At 37.3% G+C, this 21,220-nt stretch overlaps 1 protein-coding gene across 13 annotated transcripts in view; it reads right to left on the bottom strand.

Annotated features, from left to right (window-relative positions):
- The window catches only part of PCDH15 (protocadherin related 15), an 805,351-nt gene that overhangs the window by 244,222 nt on the left and 539,909 nt on the right, over positions 1-21,220 (bottom strand). For all 13 annotated transcript variants that reach the window (XM_030486584.1, XM_030486585.2, XM_032919940.1 and 10 more), the window contains one exon: positions 19,792-19,962. In XM_030486584.1, coding sequence (XP_030342444.1) covers positions 19,792-19,962 — 171 coding nt within the window. The remainder of the gene's footprint in view (positions 1-19,791; positions 19,963-21,220) is intronic.

Raw genomic sequence — 21,220 nt, 5'->3', positions numbered from 1 at the left:
AAGTTACATGCTGAGAGATAAGATTACACATAAAAGTGTTCAAGACTAAAATGCTATTTTTAAATTTATAGATCAATTGAAGCACTTTCAGACAAATCTACATTATAATTTAAAACATACCCACAACAAAACAGTCTCATTTGCTTAGGCTGGCTAGATTTTAAACTCACTAATATAATATTGCAGACCAAGCTAAAACATCTGGAGTATATGCAAGAATAACAGTGAGGGATCTAGCCTTGTCAATAATGAGCTATCAGCTGTACTTGACCACCAAAACTAGACTAAAATAATAATATAACTCAGATAACAAGGACATGTGCTTTACTTTCCAATTCAAGGAGAAGCTCTAGAGCAGCATTTGGAAAAACAGCATTTGAAATTAAACAGGTTCTTCTTGAACAACAGATATTTTATCTCGCACTACTACCATTACCACTACACTGACTCCTCCGAACCAAAGGAATCAACTGAACAGAACCAAGTTGTATAAGCAAATGAAGAAGTATAAGAAAACTAAGAATGAACCATGCAATCCATTACATTTTTATACTATATAAATTGTTTTTCTAAGTACTGTATGCACCCTGAAATGGGCTGCTCAAACTAAAAGATATCAATGCAACAAGATCAGTTGCAATCTGCTGAAACATTTAGAGATAATTTAAAGCTGTTTTGAATCAAACAGGCTGATATGCCTTGAAGCTAAGCTAAAGGTACTTTCATATTGTTTTAAAACAGATAATGCAAGTACCTTTTTCATTTAACTTTAAATTAGAACTATGAAAACAGCTGCACAAAGACGCAGCCATTAAGTATGTTAATAAATTTGTAAAAGCGTGTGCAGGATCATTTCAGAAGGTGTATATATACTTTTTATGCAAAATTATTACTAAAAAAAATTACAGTCGAAACATGCTTTGGTCAATAGCAGTAATAACTGTGAGCCCTTTTTTTGTTGTTGTTTTGTTCGTGTTTGGGGGGTTTCGGTTTTGGGGTTTTTTGGTTGGTTGTGGGGTTTTTTGTTGTTGTTGTTTACTTGTTTTGTTTTTCTTATTACCGTAAAAAGAGTTCATAAACTGGGTTGATGCTGCTTTGATGATTCACAACCCCTTCAGCTGTCACTTGCCTGCCCTGAGATGCTCCTAGAAGTCAGTGGTCAGGACCTCTACATAGGCAGAAGTAAACATTACCAACTGCTGTAAAAGATAAAATCATATGGAAAGGAAGAGTCCCCAAACTTTTGTTTGGATTCACCAAGGTGAGCTTCCCACCCAAAGTGCTCCTATGTCCATTAGCCTACGTGAAATGCGCTAACAAAAGAGTAACAAATGGGACAAAAACTACATCCTTAGAATTTATTATTGCATCCAAACACAGTAAGACATTTTCTACCCACTAATTCACATGGACGACTAAGTTATTCAGACATACACAAAGACTGCTAAAAAATAAAAATAATTAAAAAAAAAAAGAAAAAAGAGGAGCATCATGAAACTATGTATTACTCCAGACAAAACAGGATACATCACAGTGCCTAGAGCAACAACCCACTCAAAGATGGAGTGTTCATTTGTATTAATATTTCGGTTTGCTAGGTTGTGGTGGCATTTCTCAAGTAGACACAGTTAACTGACCTTTACACAATATATGCGTTACTAACATGTCTGTAAAAATCCATCCTAAATTACAATCATACCAAATCAATTGACATTCTTGTAAAATAATTTTCTAACTCATAGTAAACACTGTGTTTGCTCCAATTGTCCCAGGAGCTCTAAGGCACTCGTATACACATATATGATCTGTTCCATGGATGCAGGACATGTATAAGATGACTACTGATGAAGAGGTAAGCATTTTCTGTAAGGAGTTCAATAGGTTGTCTAATACTGAAAAGTCTGAAACGTCTCCCCAGGCATTCTTCTCTGAAAATATAAGAATATATATTCAATTGTGAAAAGACCATAACTAATTCTAAACACTAGATTATTCTAATTTATTCAGATTCAGCATATTTATTAATGTTAGGGAAGAGTTTAAGAAAGATACTTTTATATGATGTCAAGTAAGTATTTTGATCTGAATCAACTCAACTGACAGCTTTGCAACAGAGGTTGCTTCCAACACTAGAAGACAGATGACATTATGTCACTCAATTGGCAACAGATTATTAAAAGTAATCTTTTCCCCTACATTTCGAAGCACTTCTCATTTTTTCTTCTTCTCAGTCTTGACATTTACTATGTGTCACAGCGGTGAACTTCTCCCGCCTTCCTACCCCACACCACCATGCGCACTGGCATTTCCTATCAATAACTGCAAGCAGACCCAGTTGCCCAGTTGTCTTGCCCGCCCATTTTCCTAGCTGCCAGCAGTCACTGCTTCCCTGCTGCTGCTTCCAGACAATCAATCACCCCACAGTGCCTTGCACTGACTTCGTGTCAAGTGGCATGCACTGATACCCCCAAAGAACACCAGCGTCTTTATTGACTGGTTCAACTATAAAAATCGAGGCCATGGACTTGTATGCGCGAGAACTGCCCACTTTACCCAAGCTGTGGGCCTGAATCATAGAATCAGCTAGGTTGGAAAAGACCTTTAAGATCATCAAATCCAACCATTACCACAGGACTGCCAAGTCCACCACTAAACCATGTCACTAAGGGCATAATCTACACAGCTTTTGCACACTTCCAGGGACGACGATTCCACCACTTCCCTGGGCAGCCTGTTTCAATACTTGATCACCCTTTCAGTGAAGAAATTTTTTCCTAAATTCCAATCTAAACCTCCCCTGGTGCACCTTGAGGCCATTACCTCTTGTCCTATCACTTTTTACTTGGGAGAAGAGACAAGCCACCTTGCTGCATCCTCCTTTCAGGTAGTTACAGAAAGTGATAAGGTCCCCCGAGTCTTCTTTTCTCCAGACTAAATACCACCAGTTCCCTCAGCTGTTCCTCATAAGACTTGTTTTCCAGACCCTTCGCTAGCTTTGTTGCCCTTCTCTGAACCCACTCCAGCAATTCAATATCCCTCTTCTAGTGAGGGGCTCAGAAGTGAACACTGGATTCGAGGTGAGGCCTCACCAGTGCTGCGTACAGGGGGATGATCACTGCCCTGGCCCTGCTGGCCACACTATTGCTGATACAGGCCAAGATTCTTGGCTTCTTGGCTAGATGGCCACACTGCTGGCTCATGTTTAGCCGGCTGTCAATCAACACCCCAATACATATAATCATCCAAATTTCTAGCCAAGGAATTGAAGTCTTCACTGATTAAGTGGTTCAATGATTCTCAAGGAAATAAGATCAGATTTCCCTGCCCCTCTGTTGACACGTTAAAATATATAAAAAAGAGTTTAGCAAACTGGATTAAATCACTGAAACACACAGGCTAGTTCTTGTCTTTGACAATTTGTAATCTTTACTACTGCTCTGAACAAAACTAAGGAAGATGCATATTATGCTTTGCAATGCCCAAACTGTATGAACATAAGATACATTCCTTTTCCCACCTGTTTTTGTGTGTAACATGTTAGTTTCTAGGAAGTGCTGAGAACTGTAGAGTATTTCATAATAATAACTTTTCGTGACACAAAATATTCCGAAGAAAACAATGAATCACATTTAACCATCAGCTTTTCTTGGGTTTCTCTCACAGTGTAAAGCAATACAGATACATCTATTTTATCAGAACAAGGTGGTCAATATCACAATTAGTTAATATAAGACATTTCACACTAGCTTTTTGCATCCTGAAAAGTATTGTTTTTATAGCCTTCCCAGTTAGGAAGCTCTAACTGTAGCCAGTGGACTCCAAACAAAACCTAGGGGCCTTCAATGCACATCATACCCATAGCTTAGCTGATGAATTTACTGATAAAGACAGTGGAACTCATCCCTATGCAAACAAGGGCAAGAAGCTTTTCGCTAGATAGAAAATATTAGTAAAGCAACATAAATTACCCCATGCTGACATCCAGAACCCCTTCAAAGGGAGCCCTACGATATTAAACCAACAAAGTTTTTGATGAATTGAAGAATCATTATGGTTACACTGGTTGTCTTTGTGCTTTCTTGAGAAACATGAGAGGTTAGAATAAATGCTGTAAATTGGAAATTGTCTAAGTCATAGCCGTGCTGTGCAGAAATGCATATACTATTGCCAACACACAGTTCTAAAACAGCAGGAAGAATTGCAAAACCGTTCCAATAACATCTCTTGCTGCTGCTTCAGATGTTTTGCCAATACAAGGGCTGTGACAAAACACTAATGAGCATAAATCCATCATAAAGTACTTGCATGTCAATAAAATGCACAAAATATTTCAACGACCTTATCGAACCACAAGTGAAGTAAATCCAAAAAGCAAGAAATAGACTAGAAAAGTATATTCACCTGAAGATAATACAAAAATCTTGTCATTAGTCAAACTGAATATGTCATGTCAAATCTACTATTTGGAGATCTCACCATTCTCCCCCTCTTCATGCCTTCCTTTTGATAGCTACAAGTGCCTAGAGACACTCCCTTTGATCAGTGAGCAAAGACAGGGAGAGGCAGAGCGTCACATCAGGAGTTTGCAGAATTTCCTATGCTACTCTTTGAGGGCTAATGTGATACTAAGACATACACGAATACAGGGTGAATTGGATCTTCTGACCCTCCTCTGACACAATGCAGAATGCTGAACTTTTGGGCTAAGGTCTCAACTGAAAGCCAATATACAGAGACAGGAAGAAAACCCCAAACACAGATTTAAAACACACTGTGAAGCTGAAAGAAGATAGAGAGTAAATCCTCTGCAGAAAATTGTTCTGATCAAATTGTCACAGGTGCTAAACAAGCTTATATGGCAAAAATTTTGTGTCTTGAAACTGCTCCCTAAGAAACGGCAAACCTATATAAGGAAACCAAGTCCATCGAAATCTACGTTGCTTAACCCTAGAGATTTGCAGCCAACTCACCTAATCCATACTTATTACTGGTTTGCAACAGTTTGTATATCTGAAGGTTCATGCTCTGTTGAAATAATACTTCTTACCACCAGACGATGTTGTAGAGTCCAACCAGACTGTGCAGAATGTCCACACTTGATATGTAAATGAAATATGAGCTGCATTCCTGGGTTTACAGTGTAGCAAATTCAGTATTTTGGGTGAAAGGGCGTTTTTATCAATACCACTAGTAAAACAGGAACTACGTTATAACAGTCCACCTAGAGGAATGTCAACTAGCTACTAATAGCAGATAGTAAAACTGGTATTATGAAATCATGCATATATGCAGAAAGTAATAATAATGAGGGGGGGTGTGTGCGATTTACAAGTTTAAAATAATTCTAACTATTTATCTCTATGAAGTTCAGCTTCATTTCTAAAAGCTGATAAAAACCAACAGTGCATAATTTATGCAGTTAATGTGTGTGAACTAACCTCTCATATCTTCTCTGTGGGTACAAAAAATGTTTTAACAGCTGATGGGGAAAACTAAGACATGAGATTGATTATTAAAAAGGGACCTACTTTCTAAATTCAGCACTGTACTTGTCAAATAGCTTTTAGCACCTTTTTTGATTGTTCAATATAGTCCATGGTTTCTGTGTTCTTAGTTTTATGTTGTGTTCAATGTTTATGCAGTTTACTAAAATGAAAACTGTAAAATTCAAATATCCTGACAGATCATGTTATTAACAGAGTAAGCTGTCAAAACACACAATTCCTTTCATTTATTTGTAAAAACAAGCCACATTTGAGGAGGAAAAATATTTTGAAAGAGCATCAAGATAGCATAATGAATCAGAGAACTGAGGAAAATAGAGACTATTTTTATCAATGATGTCTTCCATGAACAGCAGGTCCAAAAAAGAACTGAATATCACCAGGATCTGATCACAGTGCTTACTAAATCATTTTTTCTGTATCTGACACGCTTTATAAGAAATGTCTCCAACAGAGTAACTGTGCTGGAGACTAAATGAAATGCATTATGCAATGGGCCTCCTGCCTTGGCATGCAGGCATAATCTCTTTTGCAATTCAGGTAAAAGCAAGAATTCAATCTGGAGGTTCTATTTGTTCCAATGTGATGACTGTGATTAAAGAACAATAAACATTTCCTTTTTGACATTTCCCTTTTTTCCATATGAACTATTAAGTGTATTTCCTTGATTATCTTTCAAATTCTTGATAGTAGGTTTCTTATCTGTTCAGGATTCATAATAAGGCAAGAGCACGGCTGCAGAAAAGCAAGTTGTAAAACTCAAGAAAAACATGCCTATTTCTTTGAACTATGTTTTGGTAGAGGCATGTTCTCACCTAGAGGAACAAACAAGTTCAAAATCTCAAAGGAGACAAAATTTTGGAATTACTGAATCTGCAGCCAAGCAGCATTTCCATTCATCATGCTGATACAGGAATTGAACATTTGTGGTTATCAAAACACCCCTATGGACCGCCACTGTCAGCTTTGAGAAGAAACATTAACATATTCTTTACAGATTTGGGGAGTTTTTTGGTTTTGCTTGCGACTACATGGGCAGTTTTCTAGTTTAGGCATGAGAATGACAGCTGTAACTACCTCACACCTGACTTTATCCAAACTGTCCTTTTCTCATTAAAGTTTTCTCCTGTCAAGAGATAATTTTAGGCAGAGATTTCATGCTCAGAGCCAGCTACAAATTCTATATCACTATATATACATATCTATATCACTATATATCTATATCTATATCAAATTCTATATCTATATTATTATAACCAATTTATTACTCTGCTTTAATGGTTACATTAACAGTGGCATTAATGTTAGAGTGAAGGTTATAGGGAAAAAATGGTTTTACTAGGTATATTTTCAACAAATTTGTGCATTTGTGTAGACATATACGTCTGCACGTACACACAACCTGCAATGCTCACATACTTCATGTATAAGCTTGTCCTACATCTTTTTACGTTATAGTGAAATTTTACATTTAAATGCTTTTCTTCTCAAATCCCAACACTCTTTCAGAGCAAAAAGCAGGAATTGTTTACAAAGCTAATTGCTACCTATCTAGCAATATGAGCCGCTTTAAACTTGAGCACTGCTGTACTTGCCAGAGGTATTGCTGCAGAGCCAAATGCAAACTAAGCACATTTTCTTTTTTCAGGAGAGGGCGTTGCAGCTCACCATGAATTTCCTTATGCCCTAGAGGAAAGACTGCTAGGATTTAAGCAAAGTTTTCTACAGAAATGTTATCAATAGCACAGAGGCAAACATAATTGTACTGGTAATACTGATGACGGGCTGCCCCCTCCCTATCTTACACTGCATTGTGCAGCCCACAGTTGGAGGCAGGGAAATGCTATTTAGCATGGCACAAGACATTCTTTCTGGCTTCTTCACATTTCAGACAGGGGGTCAGGAGACTGGGGAAAACCTGAGCTGCTGGGCTGCTTTGGCTGCTCCTGCCCCGATGTGGCCCTCGATGTGATGAAGCAGCCCTGCTGTGGCTGCTCCATCATGATGGATGGCACAGCTGGGAAGACTGCTGGCCCCTCAAGGGCAAATATTGCCTTGGGAACACAAGAACAAAAAGTGGAACAAGAGCACATCTGTACCATAGAGTGCAGTGGACGAAGGAGACTCCTAAGTTAGCCTTAAAAGACCAGGGACAACAGAAAAAAAACCCACGTAAAGCAGACCAAGGTGAGCTCTGAGCTGCCACGCCTACATTGCTAATCAAGAGCCATAGCATGAAAAGGGAAGCAGAACTCAGAGTGACTCCAAGGGTTAACACTACTGCCTCAGGGAATAACCTCCCTTTACTACTCGATCTCCCATTACTTGCAAGTGTACTTGCACATGAATCACTATTTGATTAATTGAAGAGCTAATACAATCTGCACCCCCTGCATTGTGACAACAAGCTGAAAAGAGAAATCTTTCTTTGTGACCCTTAGTGAACAGCTAGTTTATAGTTTAATGGGATAGCCCAGCTATTGAAATGATAATTATTTCTACAAGGACTGGTGTTACAACATAGATGAGAATTCTTCTGAAATGAAGTCCACTGATACATCATCACTGCAAAAGTATTTTGTCTAAATGTCAACATTTAAAACCTTTAGATGTTTCTAAATGACATTTAAGGATCAAATAAATTAATGCATATGCTTCCTCTTTGACAATAGCTCCACTTCAGGCTGTAACAAACACAGTTCTATGAAACAGAAAAAAAGAAAAGTGCATATTCTGAAAGTGGCTTTTCTGTCGTGGCAAATATCCAAGACAGCAATTAAATCACATAAGAAGTTGATTGCACATTCAAGATACAGACCAGAGCTCAGAATGAGAAAGAGATGGTACTTTCTCAGGCATTCTTTCCTCTCCTGAAGCTCTAGTTTTTGAGGAGTAAAAGGCTCTATCACTTCATATCCAAAATTCTTTAATGGCCTTACAGAGAGACAGTTTCAAATCCCTGGTTGTAAAATATCTTGTAAAAGTGAGGAAGCACACTTTCCTACTGTCCTCCTGTAATTATTTTTGTAAGCTGTGTGATCTCACATATTATGCCTAAATCTTCTTTGTTCTGAGGCAGGTGGGGTTTTGCTGTTGTTCTTTTAAACTAACTTTAAAGTGAGAACAGGCAAATGAACAAAGAAAACAATAGGATGAAACAGCAAGATCTCTTCAACAAGGTGTTTGGCACTTTCTATATTTCATTAATTCAAAAGATTTTTGGCATCAGTTCTGCCACACAACAAGAAGGTGAGTTTATGCTAGTGAACCTGTACTACTTCACACATCAAACCTAACCAGGCACCCTGGCGATCTGTGTCGAACATGTTATGCATTTGACTTATGTGGCTGATGTGACAGACTAAAGTTTGAATCAAAGCAGATTGTCTTCATTTCTGAAAGGAAATTACTTCTAATTACTTCTAATTACAGCTCCAGCTACTTCTTCCAAGCAAAATTAGGACCCTTTTTCTTCTTAGCTTCTGACAAAGCTATAAGAATTCAGTATTTTCCCATTAGCAGTCCAAATAAGTTATTACCCATGATGATAAATATCAAGCAATTAATGGAACATTTCCATTTTTGGAAAATTATGTAAATGATAAAATCAGTAATTTCTCCCAGTTTATTCCCCCTTACTCTTGATAATTAAAGGAATTAGATTTGAGATTAAGTCTCTAAAATTTCAATTTACAACTTGATAAATACCTAGAAAATGTTTCTGTTTTCACCATCAGCCAAATCTCCAGCCACACTGGGTCTCTGGTGAACTACCAGAGTCCTTGCTCCTCTTGTGCAAGCAAAGGAGCCCTATAGCCAGTCTGTATCATGGGTCATTTGGTAACCCAGTCCTAGCAATAAACAAAATCTGTTTCTCTCAACCCAAACACAACCTTCAAAGATGATTGTCAATGATATTTTTCTTTCCTTAGTTCATTTTTGAGTATATATTGTTCAAAACCTTTTAGTTTTCAGTCAAGCTTGATCCTTTTTCCTTTAAAACCTCAATTTGTCCATTTTAAGAAAGATTAGTATTAGTGAGAATCTAAAGCATGTAAATTATGCTCAATTATTTTCACATCATTAAAAAAAAGTCTATGTGTCTTCCTGTTCCGTCTTTCAAGCAAATTCACTATTCTCCCTGCCTTTTGTGCTATGTACCACGTATACAAGGCAAGATCTCTACCACAGCAATTTCACACTAATAGGAAGTTTCCTGTACTCAAAGCAAACTGTGACTTTATCCACTTGATTCCTACCCAGAGACATAATCTCTATTTCTGAAATGCAGCTTGGTTAAAATCACCAGCAGAAAAGTATTTCTCAGACTATATTCACTTCTTCTGCAGCCTTGCTATAATTTTCTCAACCAGAAAGAGTGTTTTCAATAATTGAAACATCTGGTTTCTATAAATATTCATTACAGTTTATAAGTTAAAAGCATGGTTTTGTTTGTTCTTGAACTGAAAAGCAGTCAACTTAACTTCTCCTTTACTTGAAATACAGCTATATTTAAAATCACAAGTTAATCTTAGATACTAAACAGTGAGTGTTCTGCCTGTTCAATACATCAAGCAAGTGAAGTGCTTGCTCGCCTGCTAAGAGAGATTATAGAAAACAATTCTCAGGTTCATGTATTAACATATTAAAATTACTGAGAATTTACTGATAATTATTTTTAATTAGCCATGCCGTCTTGGTAAACTCCCAAATACATAAAAATTAATTACCTGAAAGATCATATCTTTGTAATTTTAACCTTTTCATGCTTCACTACTTTTCGGTGACATTTCCTTTTAAAAAAAAGGCTCTACTTTTCAAGACATTGCATATGGGAGACAGACAATCAATCACAAAAATAGAAAAGATAGGGAAAGTCATAACAGAAGACTTAAAACACCTTTTATGACTCCTTATCATGCATTAGTGGATAATCAATAGCTTATCAAAGCAGCCCATTTTGACTTCGCTGGAAGAGTCGTTTCCATACAGTTAATTCAAAATCACCAATTCAGGTTATAAAAAATCCTACACTGGTAAATCTACTGCGAATGCTACTGTTTCTTTAATATTGTCCCTTACCTTGAACTCAATATCAACCTGGTGACCTCTGTATGGCTGCAACTAAAGAGAAGAAAGTTACACCCCCCCCCAAAAAAAAAAACCACAAACAAAGAAAACAAATCAACCAACCAAAAAGTCTATCCAGAAACTATAATGAGGGAATTGAACCCAAGGAGATATTTTTTTCATCTCTTTTGAATTGTTTTCTGACTTCCAAAGCAATTCAAGATTGTTTATCAGTTCATCATGCCTCTATGCTTAAATTTAATTAGAAGAATTGCTATCCACTTCCCAGCTATACTGCAAATAAGTTGGCCATAACAATTTGCCTTTTAAAATAGAAAATACACTGACATAACTGCATACGTATCATGAAAATCAATCTTCATTTTCCCTTTCCTAATCTGAGTTTCAGGTTTTACCTAAATTGCTAATGAAAAATTAATACCTGAAAACAGGTCAATTTGCTCATCTTTCAGTCAGTGGCAAAGGGATTATTCAAAGCCTCAGACATTAGAGAGACTCTCTTCTAATTTACTGAACAAGGAGCAACCCAAGAATGTATAGATACAGCCCTGATTTTTAAAGCACTTCTCTGGTTAGTTCTTGTAGTATGGCTAAAGTGACACTATTGCCCTGTCTACCAAATAGTTTATGGCTAGTAAATGCATGGGAACTCATCCATCTTACAGCCCAACAGTTGACACCATATGCTATCTTTCACCAGAGATTTAGTCTAATTAAAACCAATTGCTAGGTTTTTCTAAATAAATATTTTAAGACATAATACACAGATAAAAAAGTACATAAGCCTTTTAGTAGCAAATAACAATTTGCCAGTGCTATTTTGTCTAACATTTTCTCAGATACAGTAGTATTTCTGAAGAAAAGGCAAATTAATTATGACATTAAATATGAGTTCATACAGAAAGCTGGACAACACATGCATATAATAAAACCAAAAAAGTTAACAGCCTAGACTATAATGTATGAGAGGCCTGATTTTCTGTGTTCTGGAGATACTACATTCATTAGAAAATGGCTACAGAAATGTTAAACAAAATATAAGCTTTTACCTTTAATCATCTATTTACTGACAGTATAGAAACTCTGAAATAATAGCTGTTGATCTTCTCAACTAAACATTTATTTAAAACCAAAGCATGTTTAAGCCCTGCAACCACACGATACAAAGAACACATGGGTTTATCATTGGTAAATGTAAGAGGGATCCTCAGGCAACAGAAATGTAGTTAAAGATGAGCACAGCATGGTTAATAAGGAATTTGTTGCATTCCCTTGTATTTATTCCTGAGAAACAGACATCTGAAATCAACACTAAGATCAGTTTCTTACATAGGAAGAGATAAAGAAACGGGGGGGGGGGGGGGAAACAACAAAAAACTTCTACACAAGAGAGAGAGACAGAGCAGATGTACTGGGTTAGGCATCAAGACATGTCTCTATAAACAGCCAGCCTACTTTCCTAGAGTGTGCCAGCACACCTCCAGTTTCAACACAGATCTCAATGCCAGGTACCACTGCAGAGCTGGACTCTGCCTAGTCAAAATGCAAAGTCACTGCTTTCCCTACTGAAAATATTTGTATAAAGAGAAGCGTGTAGTTCTCCTAATGATGAAAGCTCTATTTTCCCTGAAGCCACAAACCCAAGCCACACTTTAAACATTCAATTATGCCAGCAGATATAATTGTGTTCAATCATGGTCTAATTCCAGGATGAAGTGTAAATACCATCCCCTACAAGAGCATTTAGCATCAGTCTCTAAAATTGGACAGCATCTATTTTGCTGAGAAAGGAATAATTCGAAACAAATTAAATCTCAAATAATTTCCTGATGCTTGATGCAACTAAATCACAAGTAGCTCTCATAAAACTATAGTAGCCAGAGTAATCAAAGGCTGGCCAACCTCTTTTTACATGTTTCAGTAGAAGATTCCAAATCTTAATAAAAATAAGGCAAAGAAAGAAAAGATATCGAGATGAAACTGCTTCAGAAACTAACAACTTCCTAAATTCCCCATAAACATCTTCAGTTTTAAATGTACCATATCTAACCAAGAAAAAAGAAAAACTGGCAATCTAACCTGATTTTTTTTAGTTTTATGCAGCTTGACTGTTAGTAGTGGTTAATTCACCCCTATGCACATTTGCCTTTAAGCAGTCATGCTTACAAGAAAAGGCAAGAAAGAAACCACTTTCATCAGGGGTAAGCATTCCTGCTATTCTATGAGATTTTACTCTTCCCACAGGTGAAAGAGGCAGCTTCCTTATATGTTGGAAGGTTTCACTGAAGTTGATTTAATCACAAAAATGCCACAAAAATCTTACCTAGCATCTGTAAAAGCATCTGTATGGGCGCTTAGGCTGAACTGGCAAGTTTCTCTCAAACCTCAGGAAAGGTTCTTTGGTTTTAGCTTGCACAGTAGATGCCTGGATAAGGTGTCTTTTGTGGGTACGTATTTCCCACAACATACATAAAAACCACTAAAAAAGCCCCCAGAACAGTTTGATTACTATCCTTGACTAATACCTGCTGTTATATCTAAGATGGGAAAATGCTGTTTCCAGAAGTTTCAGATTTTACTTATTTTGCAGCAAGTTTTATATTGACATTTATCTATGAGAAAATTTCCACAACAATTTATGTTTGGAAAGTATTGGGATTTGTACAGTCAGATAGCAAGGAAGTGCAATGAAATTATGTTAGAAAGAATTATTTAGTGTTTGTAATCCTCAAGCCCAGAGGTAATGTAAAAACAGCACATCCTCTGCAATGTTAATTAGCTATAAATAAGCATAGAACTGACTTGTATAGAGCTGATAAAACCGGGTTACTAATGAAGCACCTTGTGTTTCCAACACCAGCCCCACCCACTGATCAAATTACTTCAGTCCTCCACGGAATTCCTTTTTAATTCTCCACCACAGTAAAACTAGTCTTTCCTGTGCTGCTGGTTCCCTCCTACAGCATTTCCATTTCTCACACACAGAGAATAACCCATTTAGTCTACATCTCACAGTCTCCCTACTGCAACAGGTGATGGTGCCCAAAAGGTACCATAAAGGGTCAGTCCCCAATACCCAAAAAATAAGTGCAAAGAACTGCTAAACAGTAATACACCAAGGAAAGCGGTATGAAAGTTATTTTACCGCAGTCACTTACAGGATGTCACTCTATGATGCTGAGCTAAAATGCTGCAGGGGAATGGGAAATAGCTTGGAGAAAACCTATTGTGATTGCCCTTAGAGTTTCAGCAAGAAATGAAAAGATAAAACGTGAGTTTTAAAAAGCACCAGTCATTTTTGACATAACTATCAGTCTGATACAAAACACATTTTTCAGCACTAACCAGGCACTCTTCAAGCAATTCTGGATTACAAGTAAGATGCACTTTCTGACAAGAAACATTGAGGATTTGATACATTTACTAGATAGCCACAATTCTTAATATCATGGTGGTTTATAATGCTTTGCATATATGAAAGTCAATAAACTCTTTTTGTGCCCGCATGAAGTATTCAAAACCTTCCTCAATGGTAAGAAAATAAGAAGAAAAAGTTAAGTGCTCAGAAAAGACTCTGCTCACTATTAAATACAGAATGATCTAAACTTTGCAGTTAAAAAATACTGTAACTCTTGATTTCTGTGACAGTAGAGCAACACAGTTCATTTCACCTTACATCAAAAGTCTGCAGTTTCCACAGTTTCAAAAGCCTGTTACAGGATGTGTGCAGTGCTCTTCAGGGAGGACTCGCTCCCCCACTGCTCAAGCAAGGCTTTTACCCTGCAGGATTACAATTCCACCTCTTAAAAGTTCAGTTTTCTTTCCCTGAAGCAAAACTGATCTAACTAAAGAGGTACTTCTTGCTAATCCAACCTTGAGGGCTTCTAAGGGTGCTTCCTGCTCTTCAGTGTCTTTATGTCTTTTTTTTTAACTCCCTCAAACACACTGTTCTTCAGACAATTTTTTTACTTTTTTTTTTTTTTTTTAGTCCTTTTATCTAGTAGTCCTTTGCTCAGATCCATCTCCTTGAGTCTCTGTTCAAGAGGACAGATGAGCCACTGACTTTGTAAGGTTCTTGCTTACAAAACTTCTAAGGATACTAAGGATAATTAGCACAAAGATAAATATTTTCCATGTAGAAAGATACATTGGTGGTGCATTAATAAGCAATGTCTCATAATGCAGCTAGGTATTTGAAGTGTTGAATCTTGAATTAACACAAAGAAAGCCTCACTGGTGTCATGGAGTATATTAGTGTTCATGTGGACTGATAATTTCCCTATGGAACCTGATAATGAAAAGTTTGTTGCAAAACTAGTCCAGCAATTGACTAAAGAAACTTTTATTGCTAATTGGCTTCTCTTCTTTGCCTGATGATGGAAAGAAATGGAGTACAGAAATGGACAAAACTTGCAAAAAGTGAGCATGACAGGAACAGACTGAAGGGGAAAGAGAGATCAGACATTATCTTTCCAATGTTATGAGATATTCATGAGGTTATATTTTTTTAACTCCATTTGGTGTCTTGCACATCCCAATAATAAATGCTAATTTATTGAAGTCTTTCTGAAACAATTAAAAAAAAAAAAATTACTTGCCAGATTTGATCAGACACAGAAACACTAAGACAAATAGAAAACCATGTAACAACAAAACCAACAAAACCCCAAAATCAACCAGCAAACAACACAGGTATTCTTGGAAACTGAAATTCAGCTAACAGTAAATTAATTAGCAGAGAGAAAGTAGGATGGTAACAATTAGGAAACTCACACTGCAGTATGTGGACCAATTAGCAGACATGAGAAGTTCATACATGCATCCTTTCATCTACCAATGATACCATTTTTACTTTTATTGTAAGGAAGTATATTTGGCTTATGAAACTCAAATTTTGTAAGGTTTATGCTTGCTCATTCTGAGGCATCACTAAAGCTGTATTTTGCATTCCGCTAAAGGAAATAATATCAAAAGATTTGCATGTGTCTTATGAGACAGAACTTCAAACTATGACTTTGAATGCTGTCTTATACTGGGCTTTGGTGTCTTTGCAGATAACTTTTGCAATTATTATTAGAGGGCTCAAAACTCAGTAGATTTATTTCTTTTCTCTCGGTCTGGGAACTTGAAAAGCAACTTACTCTATCACTGTCACGGACACTGAATCAGACTCAACAGTTAGCACTTCACAGGCAAATTACTGCCCAGGGAAGCAATATATAATCTAAGGTGTGGATTACAAGCTGTTAACTTTGTTATGTCTGGGCTTCAGTAGAGCCACTCACCTACCACAGGGTTAAGCATTCAGAAGAGCTAGTATGCTATAAAAACATCCAAAGTTTGTTTACTCTGAACTATGATTTTCTGTGTCCTCTACTAAGTTGCAAGAGCACCTCACAAGCATTTGATATCAGAGACACTGATGTTTCTACAATCTTAGCTGTGATCCTAGAACTAATAATGCCATCATAGCAATTAATTACAGTAGCTCATTGGTGACACTGAAAAACTGACACTCAGGAAACCAGGCAACCACCAATGAAGAGTGCCACATCTTGGGGCAAAGCTCAGTCGGTTGTGGGCAGCACCCAGCTGACTGAGAAGGTACTATCACATCATTTCATTCCATATGCACACCCAGAGAGGACCATCAGATAACCTTCAGCTCTGCTTGGAAGATATGCAGTTTTGGGGGAATTTACACTGTTTGTGCAAATGGCAGAAATGCAAAACAGGTTTCTACAAGTGTATAAACTGTAATTATACAACACTCTGCTCAACATGGAGCTGATTTAATATTATTAATACTGCCATGAGTCAGAACAACTCTCAGAAGGCATAGTATAAACCTTGGTATTATTCCTCAGGAAAATAAATTGCTTCTCTGGTAACAAAGAGATCCATTAATTTTGCTGGCCTCTTCAATCTCTGCCCTTCAAAGACCATAAACAAAGCAAATGCTATACGGATTCTTCATTTCCAATGTACCCAACTGCTTTAGTGTGTTTAAGGGAAAGAAGCTTGGAAAGGAAATACAATTTTTACCTTGTAAATTCATGGCCAACTAATTGTGCAAGACAGAACAAAAATATTACACTTGCCAGTTACATTAAATGCTTTACTTTAAGGGTCAGTGGAGTAGATATTTTGCCCTGTAAAACAACTTCTGTTTCAAGTCACTGCTTCCAAATGACTAATACTTCAACTTTGTCCTATATTCATTAATATTCCTTCTCATGTTTATTGAAAACTTAAAAAGTAAATTAAAAAAAAACCAAACATGTTGGACTAAAAATAGTCCTTCAACCTATGTAGTGGCTACCATTAAAAAAAAAAAAACCACAAAAAAAACCAAACACCAACCAAAAAACCCAAAAAACCCACCAAAACCAGCCACCAGCATTCTGTTCTACTTGCTAAACACACACTGAAGGTTCCCCACACCTACAGTGTAGTAAATTTTGATCTTTAAAAAAACCCCAAACAACTAGTTCTAGTAACTTCAGATAAATCACTCTGAGGAGTATATTGGTTACTATGAGCTTCTATATAACTTCAGATCGCACTTAAAGTCTTACAGCTTTACAGACTCAGATGGGTCTTGCCTATGTGGTGCAATGCAGTGGTTTCACATCATGCAGAAGTCTCCAACCTATGCTGAGTAAGGTCCTCTGCACAGGCTGCTTTGACAGATTAGAACATCACACAAGTCCACTGCTAGCCCCTGGCTATTCCAGACAGCTCAGGCTTCTCTGCACTTTATCACACTGCTGTTTGCAGAAAGAAATGTAATACATACGTTTACTAGCTTAATCTCTTTAGGTACCATCCATATCTTCTAAAGAAATTACCATTTAGAAGTCAGGTAAATATTTGAGATATTGAGGTAAAACTTTGAGTTCAAACATCCTTCTTTCACTTACATTTATCAAAACTGCTACAGTGCTACAAATAGATAAACAGCAAATAGCTGGTAGTTTATCAACAGAACCAGTTTCTCATTTTACAGATCAGATTTCTCAAGGTGCAGTTTGATGCAAAACAGACAAAAAGCAAACAAAAAACCCTGACATCTGAACAGATTGCAGATTATGAAGTTAAATGAATACATTTTACAACTCAGCACCTAAATCACTAGTTAGATTTTTCCTGCCCTAGACACCCTCCTTGGCAGACACTGCTTTCTCTTTCAGCACAGCTGAACAAAGGCAGGAGTGGAGACAGAGCTGGCTTCTTTTATTCTTTGAGAGCTCTATCAAGAAAACTGAATGATTTTCATCATATCATAAGATAACCAAAGAAAAAACAAGGTAATGACCAAACACTGGTTATTAATAATTTCTGGCTCACCTGCCTGTGTATTGGGAACTGTATCAGATCTGTGCAGATAAAAACGGGGTCATGCTCTGTTATCCTGTGTAGTTTGGGTGCCCTAGTAACCCTAATGATGCCACACACTCAGCTGGAAAGTAACTTGTGGTTGCCCAGTTTCCTTCAAATGACACTGGGCCCAGACAAAATTTATGTAGAATTTTAAGTAAAAGCATTTATTTGAAGTCCAAAACAGACAACAGAGTTACAAATGGTTATCAAATATCAAGGTGTAGAAGGAAGAGGAAGAGAGGAAAATAAAATAAAAAAAGTGTAAATCAATATAGCAAGGTTAAATATGGAACATCCCTTTCCTTTCACAGCCAATTTGCTTCTGTTAAAGGCTGACTATCAAAGCTCCAGTCCTGCCACAACTGCAATCATCAGGCTGCATACTCCAGTAGAGAGAATCTCCTTTGAAGGTATATGTAAGACCCAATCTTCCCCTAGACGTTTGCCAAGGGGTCCAGATGGACTTATATCACCTCCCTGAAATTTGTTCTAGCTCTCCCTTACCCAGAATACACACGATACACTAATCTTGATTACAGTAAGGCCTGTCTCACCTCTTTGAGATTTCACTGGTTATTAAACCAGACTGTTAACCTGTGCAGGAGGAATCAATCAACTGTTGTATATTAGACATAATTTCCGCTAGTCCTAAAATGGATAAAGCACTGAGAGAGATTTTGAAACTCACTAACAACATCATCTGAGTCAACCAAGCAGGGTGACGGCAGTGCTTGATGACCCAGCTCAAGCATATTTCCAGCAGCACCCCTGAGCAACAAAGGACAACACAATGTGTGGGATGGGAAAATACTGCAAGGCACAGGATGGCAAGACAAATAAGGCAGAGAACATACAGTTCTCTCTCAGAACACACTTACAGCCTCAACCTCCCCCGTCTCCTGGTCAGAGGAAGCAGGACAGAGAACATGTCTTGCAATGAACAACAGAAGTCATGATCTTAATGTCAATGCTTAACCTTATCTTAATATCCTCTTAATGTCAATGCTATCCAGGTGGGGTAATATCAAATGATTTGATTGGTTCTTCCTTTTTATATTCTCAAATATGTGAACCTAAAGTCATATATCAATATCAATTAAGTAATGTATATTTCGGTTTCACCCACCACAGAGATGCAGATCTCCATTATACCTAGTAGCAGCTCTCCTGTAAGGAAGGGGAATTGACACCATTTTGCACCAAATGTTAAAGCTCCCACCTCCTCCTTTTGTGAGTCACTGTGTATGTTCCAGTGTGAAATGGGCTTTACACTGATCTTTGTCCCTATTGTAACTGATATGTTAACCAACATACTTAGTACAAGCATCTGCCTGGGATAAACACACATTGCTCTTTAGCACCTCTTGACTGAAATGCAATAATAGTAACAAATAATCTCTTCAGGGAACAGTGACTAATGCTTCCTCTTCCAAAAAAAAGCCCATTCTCCTAAGGTCTATACAATCCTGAATGGAATAACATGTCAAGTCCCTTATCAAAAAGGCTTCTTCAGGATATTTTGAGAGCAAAACGCGGTCTGATCAGGAAAAGCAATTCCAAAGTTACCAAATTATAATAAGATTCAGACTTTGTAGTGAATAAGCAGTTTGCCATTGTATCAAAGCTAGAATTTCACCACCAATTCCTACATGTATCTTGGTTTTCTTTTGTTTAGCATATAAAACATGGCATAAAGCATACATGACTTTTCCAGTTACAGTTCTCAATTGCATCCACAGAAAAAAAAAAAAAAAAAAAGACAGTTGTTTGCAAAACAAACATATAAAACTTGCAAAAAATCAAGAGAACTTACAGGATCAGTCAGTTCTGGCAAGCTTGCTTGGTAGGTGAGAGGTCTACAGTCACGAGTATTGTTCACCAAGACACAAGGAAGAAACACTGGGCCCAAGTCATCCCCATCAAGCACATCTACTGTCAGTGTGGTTGTACTTGTCCGTCGCTCATTAAGATTTTGGGCTCGGTCCTGTGGAGCAAATGAGTTACATCTGATGAGACTTTCTAAATTAGAGACTCTACAAGAAGTTTAAAGTTAAGGGCAAAACATATAAGCATCATAATTATCCACATTCTAGGAAATGGCTAACTACAAAAACTTCAGCCTCAGAGACACAGCCTTAAAGGCTCAGGAATAAAATTGAGGTAAAAGTTTACCTCCTGAATTAAGAAATATTCTGAGACATCTATCAATCAGAAAAAAATAAAGTTTTGATAAATTAGTTCTCAGAAAATCTGTGACATGAAGATGCATGTCTTGTTAATTCTATAAAAATGCAGCATATCTATATAAGATAAAAAGTCCCTCATGTTTTACTTATAATCTGAATTTGTTGTGATTTAACCTGGGAGGCAGCTAAACATCACGCAGCTGTTTGCTCACACACACCCCAACACCCCACCCAGTGTGGGGTGAGAACTGGAGGGAGAGAGCTGGGAAAAAAGGTAAAAATCATGTATTGAGATAAAGACAGTTTAATAGGACAGGAAAGGAAGGGAAAATAATAATGATGAAAAAATATACAAAACAAGTGATGCACAATGCAATTGCTCACCACCCACTGACCAATGCCCAGCCAGTCCCTGAGCAGCGGGCTGCTGTCCCCCTGGCAAACTCCCCCCAGTTTTGTTGTTCAGCATGACATCATATGGTATGAAATATCCCTTCAGCCAGTTTGGGTCAGCTGTCTTGGCTGTGTCCCCTCCCAGCATTTTTTCAGCCTTCTCACTGACAGGGTAGTAGGAGAAACTGAAAAGTCCTTGACTTAATGTCTTAACTTACAGAAACGAAAAGCATAATCAGTAACTACTTCTTTTCTAATTAGCAGTAGAGAGGCCCCAGACTGTAATGCTCAATCCACCTCTACATACCATAATTTAAGAAAGATTCATCACCTCCCTTCCTCCCCCCAAAGAAACAGCCAGGGGCAGCAATAAGATTGATCTAAGATCTGTACTCCAAGAGGACATTTGATTAGTCTAGAGAATGAGTTGTACTGCTCATCTTTTAAAAGGTTGAAGAACACTTCTGTCCACAATAAAGTAGCTACAATGCTGCATCCAAAAAGTCTTCATGCTGCATGACAGGTCCTTTTCAATGTATCATGTCTGGTTTCTTTTTGTTTGTTATTTTTTGTTTGCTTGTTTTAAAATCTTTGGGTACACAAGACACCATTGAGTATTGCAACTTCCTTACTGTCTCTTTTTTTCTTTACAGATGGTACAGA

The sequence above is a fragment of the Strigops habroptila genome, chromosome 5 (genome assembly GCF_004027225.2).
Source record: "Strigops habroptila isolate Jane chromosome 5, bStrHab1.2.pri, whole genome shotgun sequence".
In the NCBI taxonomy this organism is placed as follows: Eukaryota; Metazoa; Chordata; class Aves; order Psittaciformes; family Psittacidae; genus Strigops; species Strigops habroptila.
This window is presented reverse-complemented; position numbering and strand designations above follow the sequence as displayed.